Source organism: Carya illinoinensis, chromosome 13, assembly GCF_018687715.1.
Source record: "Carya illinoinensis cultivar Pawnee chromosome 13, C.illinoinensisPawnee_v1, whole genome shotgun sequence".
Taxonomy (NCBI): domain Eukaryota; kingdom Viridiplantae; phylum Streptophyta; class Magnoliopsida; order Fagales; family Juglandaceae; genus Carya; species Carya illinoinensis.
The window spans coordinates 14251361-14260285 of record NC_056764.1 but is presented as its reverse complement, the minus strand read 5'-3'; the positions used below and the strand labels follow the sequence as shown (position 1 = coordinate 14260285).

Here is an 8925-nt window from a genome sequence, read left to right as displayed (position 1 = left end):
ATTTGACCGGTTATCATTGCAATGGAACCTCAATTTGTGGATGCCTTCATGCCCTTACCACTAGGCACGTTGATTTTCACACACTTCTGAGTATATTATTCAGAATTATGCAACCAAAATGCGTCTGGTACATGGATATGTAGGTCGGTCACAGTTACAGAGGATGACTGCAAGACTTGCACGATGAATATTTAGCTATAAGGCTTATGGTAATTGAGTTAGCATCTCCAACAACAGCCATAAACATAACTTATAAGATTTAACAGTAGGAAAGTTCTACAAGTGGAAAATACTATTAAATTGGATAATACACGGATCATCTATGGCAGCACATTACACATGAATCCAGGGGATTCCTATCATTTTTCTTCTCCTTGAATAGATCGAGAGAATATATATATATATATATATATATATAATGCAATGAGGTATATGCCTTATGAGACACCTTTTGCTTTTTTATGGTTGGAATCCTTTCTACCTTGATAACCAGTTAAAAAGCTTATTCAATTAGAGACTTATCTGACTACTCTTATACTCCATAAAGCGAAGGCTTTGACTTTGAGGACGCCTCCGACCTCTATGTACAGGAAGCTTCTACTGCTAAACTCTTTGTCACTCCTTCACACGGGTCACCAAATGTGTTAACTGATACTCCAATGCTACAGCTCTTCGAACCAATGCAAGCCTGTTAGAGTTCAGAATTGTCAGCATAAACCATTATACATTGAATTTTAAGAGGTACACGGGATTTTATAAAGAGTGAGCAATATCCAACCTTCTGGACAATGGAAAGAGCCATCCTGCTGCTGCACTGGCCATGGCTATAGCCCCCACAAGTTCCACGAGGAGTCCCAAAACTTGCAAACTTGATTGAAGAGATGACCTGACCAGGAATCGGGCACTCCAACAATACTGTGGGCCCTAGTTTACTTCCTGATGTCAAATCTGTATTCCATGTATCTATAGGTGATGGGTGGGATTCTGACACGTGTGAGCACAAACTTCCAATCTGTCTTGTGGCAAAAGATAGCTTTGTTGGATCACCACCTATTTCCTCAAACAGTACAAGAGTGTTGCCACTTGATTGCAACCATGACCGGGGTACATGGTACCTGTGAGATCAGAGATATCAGAATCAAACTTTTCACTTTTGCACATTTGATTCTCTGTAAGGCACTTACAGTGTTTGAGATGGCTTCCCACAGTTCCTGAGGCATTTAGTTGAGCCATAAGGTCCCCGGTAATTGCAAGAGGCAGCACAGCCATCATTTGGAGAGGCATACACAGGCCAATAGCGCCCAATGCTTTGTCCATTCACCCATGCCTCACCCTTCCCCAAACCTGTAAAGTCTAGTGCAACTGGGTCACTGCCAGCGGGCTCATCAAACTTTGTCTGAATCAAGAAGTATAGCTTTTGATTAGCCTTTGACTAGAATCCACTTCAGGTGGATATGGACAATAGGACAACCAGTCAAGCAAGTCATTATGAGTTAACCAATTGTTTGCTATTCCCTTGGTCACAAAATAAGGTATGATAACCAATAATAAATAAAAAATTGATGTTACCTTGTACCAAATCAAGGGTTGGTTCTTGGGTAATGTAGATTTTGAATCCCACTGCGAAGAACTTCCACTGGGCAGACCTAATTCTTCACCTTTGAGTCCAACCTGCACTCCAATGAGAGGAACAATGAATGTTGTTGCATTTGATCCATTTGGAGAGACATGAACAGAAAATGAGATATCGTTTAGGGAGCTGTATAACTACTGATTCTGAATGAATTAATTGAGAATTCAGTTTCTTCATCGCCTAGTTGGTGGAACAACACCATTCTTTGTTTCAAGGATTCCTATCTATTGGTAACCAAAATCAGGACATGTTGTAACAGAAATAAAAATAAAAGGAAATAAAAAATGAACCTGGTATGTCCATTCTTGTGAAGAGAGGTCAACAGTGGTGCCATTTTTTATGCCTTTTAGCTTTACTGGACCAGTGATCCCCGCTCCAGTTTTGTCAAAAAAAGCTCCATAATTCTAATATAAATAAATTGATATATGCATTAAAAATAACTTAAGACTTGCTGAATTCTGAAACTTGTTCAACCAATAATAATACTCATTTAGCTTGAAAATTACTATTACAACAATAACTTCCCCTTATTTAACGAATGCAGGAAGGCTGACCTGAAGTCCCACAGTCAAACTCAGCAGATCAATTTTGTTCTTCCCAGTTACAAGTGCAATGGGGATATCCTCTGAAACCTTAGCATTGCCACTATTACCTTTTCCACTCCCTGCAAAGTTTCCAAATCTTAAAATGGTCAATAACTGGTCAAACTACAGAATATCAGAAAGGATTTCAAAGTTAGATTTTACAATGTAAATGTAATGTTTGATTTACCAACAGAGAATTGTCAATTATATAGATAGCTTTTCTAAAAGCTTCACTCTAAAAAGATGATTTTGTTCTCTCTTTTCCAGTAAAGTGACAACCAAAGATTAATAGAGAAAGAGGTTTCCTCCAAGAAAATTCTGGATTAGAAGGGAAAAAAGATAAGCCTCAAAGCTAACAATTAAGTAGTGATCAAGGGGTAGTAACCCATATCATGGGAGGAAAATTTGCACAGAATTCCATTAATATTAATGGGTGGCTTTGTGATTTCTTATGGGCACAGGCATCTCAGGTAATTCAGTCATATGGTTCTTCAAATGGCCTTTTTTTTCCTCGCTGCTCATTTTGTTTGGGTTCATAATAAATTAAAGGTAGGAGTAGTAACTCATTACCTTCTGTGTGGAATTGCCACAACATGGGCATTCTTCTTAGAGATAATGGTTAGGAGGATTTGAAAGGCATTATGGCATTAAGGTTTCCAAGGTTTAGCCAAGGCTTAGCTCAGAACCGCACCACTACTTGTCATATTTGGTTTGGATGCATGCCATTGGATGTATGTTGGCATAGGAAGGGCCACTGGATCACCCCATCTACTTTGCAAGTAGACAACTTTCTGCTTGGGAATTATACAGCCAACAAAACTTCTTTATCATGATCCAACCCACACTTACAACCCAAGATTAAGCACTCAGGTTGCTCATACCAACGTACCAAAAAGAAGGATGTGATGGCCAAACCTAAACTATTTCTCAAGAGATTGCTGTCCATATATTGATAAGGGATAAGTGTATTCTTGAGAAGAGAGGAGCCATGGTGGTCCTCCTGGGCCACCCAGATCCCACAAGAGAATATAAAGTTGGATCTACATTGGATCTCACCTAAATCGCCCCATCTATCCTCCTCAGGAGAAATTTGATTTCAAACCTTGGTTCGAACAGGAGAAGTACGCCATGCTAATGTGTTTGGATGATCCACATCTCAGGGTCCGGCGTTGATGAGCACATTGAACTATCCACGTGGCTTAGAGCCCTCACAACCTAGGCACAACGAATCAATGATGCAATTATCAGGGGCGTGCTCTACCCTATGTAATAGCCCGTTGTGGAAGTCCGTCAACAAAAAGCACCAACAAAAGCTAGATAAGGATTTATGAGCTAAGCAGAAATGGAGTGATGAAAGATTCATCCAACTCTTTTTTTGATAATATATATGTAACTGGTTTCCATGGCACAAATTAAACTTCGAGACAACACACACACACACTAGATGACCAAGAAACCTTCTGTACCTTAACCTAATGATAGACAAAGTAAGCTTTGCCTTCCTCAAAATTACAAAGGAAGGTAAGATTGAGCTTCTTCAAGACCTGTGCCCACCTCACTCTTGGAAGCATTGAAGGATGGAAAACAAGTTTCATATGGAAGCATACATCTCTAGTATTTTCATTTGATCAAATTCCCATTGCTATATAATTCCACTTACCTACAAGCTTCCCATTAGCGAATGCATGAAGTGCATGTCCAAGAGATTCCACATGAAGAACTGTTTGGGATCCATCTTCAAGGAACGGCTCATCACCTTTAATTTCAATGCTGCCAAAAGTAACCAGAATAAAATGTATTTCAATAGTGATCACATCATAATAACTGGCTGGAGAGGCAAACAATATTCCTAAGATAGAATTAAGAGACTTCTTTACCCTAATGAGTACCACAGGTAGTCACTCTTATCAGCTGTGGTATTTATTTGCTCCAATAGTCCAAGTTTCACAAATGCATCATCCTTTGAGATACCCACTGGTTCATTTATCCAACTCCAACCAGAGCCTAATGCTTCAGATGAATCGATATTGCCTTTCAGAGATTGATGACTGATGCTTGGAATCATTGCCGCAGAGTTAATCTGTCATGAAAAATTTATATCACATGATTAGTTAGAGAATAATGTTAAAACATATTGATATTGATTTTTTTTTTTTAAAGGAAACTGATAAACAACAAAAATGGTTAGTGTAGCTTTGCTTCCGCATTTTGAAGATGCTTCACATGCCTGAAACTTCCTTAGAAACAGGCTGCAATGTGGGCCATGACAACACTCTTGGTTGCAGTGCATCATAAGCAAGAGAAAAATCATTCTTCTCCCATTATTGTGCGTGGAATTAATGAAGGCATAACTTATCTATGTGATTTGCACGCATAATTGTCTCTTATGCCAAAACATATATAAAACCACTAACAAATTTCCTAAACCAAGTCTCATCTAGAGTTCCTTAGGATGGTAGTACAGTTGAATCTGTCAACTTTTCCACAAAAGAATTATGTAATTGAAGACTTCTAAAATACTAGAAACCAATGGATTTAACTTTTTTGCAAACTAATAGAAAAAAACTTCTTACAAAGATTACATGTCTTGAAATCGTTCTATAAAAGCTAGTGCTGAAAGCCATTTAAAAAAGATGCTCACTAATATCCATTGAAGAAAAATCAACATAAAATATAGAAAACTAGTATGCAAATGCTTAAAAATAATATAGATGGTTTGCTTGGGTCCACATTTCAGCTATATGCACATCTAGTTTTCCAGTGAAAGAAGTAAATCCAGAACAATCAATGGAAATTATGAACTACCAAAGAACCCAATGCAATTTGAAAATAGCAAGTAAATATCTAAGCAAACCCAGCATTTAAAAGAAGCTCGTCAACATCCTGACATAACCCATATTAATATCGTTAACAATGAAATCATTTAGGAACAATCAATTGTGCTGATACACGTAGAAGATTTTACAGATTAATACATAAATAATAAACTTCAGAAGGAAAATCCCTGGAATGGAGCTACACATCTAAGTAAGAAAAACTAATCATGATTCACGTTTTCTGGAAGAAATAGAAGGAGTCATGAGGCAAAAAGATACACTGGAAGTTCATGAATAACAAGGCATACCTTTGCGGTATTAAGAACTACATTCTTGCAGTCAGGTAAAATGCTGACAGACCATGCAGGCAAGCTATATGAATTACCATTGAAATTCACAGTTGCATCAGATTGGGTGCCCACATTGGCAAGAAAAGCAGCACACACAGATCCTGTTTTATAAACTGCGGCCTAAAACTCAAAATAAAACCATGCTAATTAAAAACTTGTTACTTATAAGAAATGAAAGATTACACCTTACGCCTCAAAACATAAACCGGTTTAAAGCATGAAGTAGAAGTGGCCTTTATAACAAATGGAATGACTGTAAATGAATAATAAAGGTACCTCTAAGTTTTGACCAAGAGAAGTAACTGTTGGATCAGTGCCCACCAATGCTTCTTCACAAAGCTTTATAGCCTTATGCACATCTTTTAAGTGGCCCCACTTAGGTTGTCTAAGAATCCCTGCACCATATATGGTAAATATGGAATTCATTAAGAAATAAGAGTTTTCCTAGTATATTATGAAACCAAGTAACTATGGGCTATTATACAACTTTTTTTTTAACATTCTAAGTGCTTGCAAGATCATCTAACCATCGCATTGACAGAAAATGTTAGTTAGACTGCATGTAAATGATGACCTGGAGAGCATCCACACACATAACTCTCACTCTTACATTCTAAACACTAGATATATGAAAGAAGAATCGATATCATACCATACTCGTCAATTGGAGCATCGTAATCATAACTTGTGGAAATGAAGGGTCCACCAGTAGTTCTGCCAAAGTTAGTCCCACCGTGGTACTGTTCAAGAGCAACCAACAAATTTAATTCAGCACTTGATATTTTTGTGTGTCACAGTTTAGGCTGGATTTTATCCTAGAAAACAAGGAGATCATTGAAAAAAAAGTATGTCAAACCATCATAAACTACCAATATAATTCTAGTACCATATAATAGTTTTGGAAAGTTCCACCAAGCTGGAAAAAGCGAGCCACAGCAAATGCGAGGTCTTCCACAGGTCTGTAGGGTACACGACCACCAAACGAGAGAAACCTAAAATTCAATACAAGTAGAAAACATCTCTGGTAAAAGAACAAAATTTTCTCCCAGCAAAAAATAAATTTAGAGCTCAAAGTTGATATATGTGATCAATTCATATCCAGGGGAACAGCTTCCTCATTCTAACTACCAGATTGTCAGGAAGTAGAAGGGCTAGCTTACCATCCACTCCAATTCTCAGTCCACATTTTTGGCTTCTTGTTAGAATTAGGTTTGAATTGGTCACAGTAAAATCCATTGCAAGTGTTAATCTGTATGTAAACGAGATTGAAAAAAAGTTATAGCAAGCCAAGTGGCTAAAATTCCCAGATTGGTATAGATAATCGGATGTAACTTGGTCAACCACACGTATAAATTTATGCTGTGTTCATGATATATTACAAGTCAGTCAATAAATTCCACGCAAGGTAAGATGACAAAAACTCACAATTGGATCAGGAGCATCGGCTTGCTGGCACATGACCCAAGGCACCCCTGTATCCAAAGACGTAGCCATGGCTGCTGCCCAATTGATGTACGATTTAGCCGCAGGCCCATATGCCCAAGCTACGTTTCCATACTCATTTTCTATCTGGCGTAAGTAAAGAAAAACAATCAACAGCCATATTGATTTCCAGAAACCAAAAGTTCAATCTGAGATCACCTAGGAATCATTGTACCGAGCAGCCCCAATTGCGTCAAATATTTGGAAAATTAACCTGAGATAAAATGATGGGTCCACCCTGAGAAGCATAAAGTTTCTCCTGCTGCATCAAGTCCACAATCTTGGCTGTGAATCGCTTCATTTCTGCCTGAAACAGAGTTTTGTAATCAAAGATTAAGGTTAAGAAAGTACCAAAACAGGATCCTGTTATTACAAAGCAGGGTGAGCTTGAGAACCTTGAAAGGCTCATTGTCAGTTCGAAACTGGATTCCAGGAATAAAATGCAACCAGAGTGGAAAACCACTGTTCAAGAATTGAAACATACAAATGATTATATAAGAAAAAAATTTAGATCATAGTAAGGATCAGCAATTATCAAGTCAGCTTCTTTCTTTCCCGCCAAAAGACATGAACAGCCATGCACTAAGATTGTATTAGAATCTTTACCCATAGTTCCATTCCGCGCATGCATAAGGTCCGATACGAAGATGAACATAAAGACCAGCATCAGCAACTGTCTTCACAAATTTCACCAAATCCTTTCTTCCCTCAAAATCATACTGCACAGTTGTCAAGTATGTCAGTTCGAAATCAAGAAATTACTAAAAAACAGTTTGTTATTTTATTTTCTTTTTTCCCTAAATATGGAAAACTCTGCAATTTGGGGAACTGTGTAACATTATCTGCTTTATTGGTTCTAACTTTTTAAGTTGTAACATAATTCTTTCCGCATTTCTTCCGATCAAAATAACGAAGCATCAAGGAATTCGCCAGCGGCAGAAACAGTCCGGCAACTAAAAATAAAATAAACGAGAGAGAAAAACCTGGTTTCGAACTGATTCGTGCAAGTTCCAGAAAACGTAAGTCTCGATCACATCCAATCCTCCATCTTTAGACTTTTGAATCAAATCCGGCCACATCTGCGACAACATTCAACAATTAGTAACAGGGAGAGAGACCGAGCTTCAGCGAGAGAGAGTCCAAGTGTGGCTGGCACCTCGGGAGTGCTACGAGGGTAATGAATGGAGCCGGAGATCAAGACCCGGCGCTTGCCGTCGATCACTAGCGCTCTGTGATCGTACGTCACATTGCCACAAAACGACGTGGAGGCCAGCAGGCCGAGCACCCAGCAGAAAACCAACAGAAACCCAGTCCCTCTCATGGCGGACGCGCGCCTTTACTCTCTTTCAAGATGGGACTTTTTTCGTCTTTAGTTTCTTATCTGTACAATTTATACACAGCTTGGGTTCTGAAACACTAGTTAATGGCTTAAAAGCAATCAAGTTTTCTTGCTTTTCTTAAACAACATTCCTTTGCTTTGCTTCAGCTGAAGCCTTGTTTACCGATGTGTTTCACATGGACGTGTTGCTTGCCCGCCTTAAATAGCATAGACTTGGAGTCAAGGGATTCGAATACAAAGCAAGGAACAGAAAGTTTAAGACGAAAAAAGATATATATCCATTATCCCATCTTTATACCGGGAAGCACACGTCACCTCCGAATAAGAGCGCGTCATCACCGTCATCCCGGCCGTCGTTTTCGTCTTCTCCTTTATCAGACACTCTCTCTGCAGAACTCAGCTCAGCCACTCCCTTGTCCGCTTTGAAGTTAGATAAACGGTAGTAATGGCATGGCTATAATTATAAAGAGTTGGGAGAAATCGTATGTGCGTGAGATCAGAGGAAGATATGTGAGGAAGTTCTGAACAGTCTAAGTAGGAGCACACGTGGAGAACAGTAAAGTAAATTCTTGTAGTTACTGGGCCTCCATTCGCTGAGGATTTCAGCTCTGTTTCATTTGATTAGTGTCCCTTTTCTGGCAGTTGGCAAACGCGCAAGGGCTCCCCTTAATATTATGAAAAATCTAGTTATAAACATAATTTTATAGTATTAATTTAATAT

At 38.6% G+C, this 8925-nt stretch overlaps 1 protein-coding gene across 1 annotated transcript; it reads right to left on the bottom strand.

The window, feature by feature from the left end:
- Positions 1-240: 240 nt before the first annotated feature.
- Positions 241-8650, bottom strand: LOC122291855 (beta-galactosidase 8-like). Its single transcript, XM_043099874.1, has 19 exons — positions 8022-8650; positions 7849-7944; positions 7472-7584; positions 7261-7327; positions 7080-7172; positions 6809-6952; positions 6544-6632; positions 6270-6375; positions 6036-6123; positions 5660-5778; positions 5342-5503; positions 4095-4297; positions 3878-3987; positions 2188-2297; positions 1924-2037; positions 1570-1671; positions 1185-1396; positions 779-1115; positions 241-688 (listed from the first exon to the last, which is right to left on the bottom strand). The coding sequence occupies exons 1-19, from the start codon at positions 8184-8186 to the stop codon at positions 581-583; spliced, it is 2538 nt and encodes an 845-aa protein (XP_042955808.1). The 5' UTR covers positions 8187-8650; the 3' UTR covers positions 241-580.
- Between the last annotated feature and the right edge of the window lie 275 nt (positions 8651-8925).

Bases quoted from the DNA above. Each gene is read 5' to 3' on its own strand.
- LOC122291855 (XM_043099874.1), bottom strand. From the start codon at position 8,186: ATGAGAGGGACTGGGTTTCTGTTGGTTTTCTGCTGGGTGCTCGGCCTG. The intron at 2,038-2,187 runs GTCAGCCTTCCT...TATTTATATTAG, and splicing joins GTTTGACTGTGGGACTTCAG to AATTATGGAGCTTTTTTTGA. The intron at 689-778 runs GTTGGATATTGC...GAACTCTAACAG, and splicing joins CTCTTTCCATTGTCCAGAAG to GCTTGCATTGGTTCGAAGAG.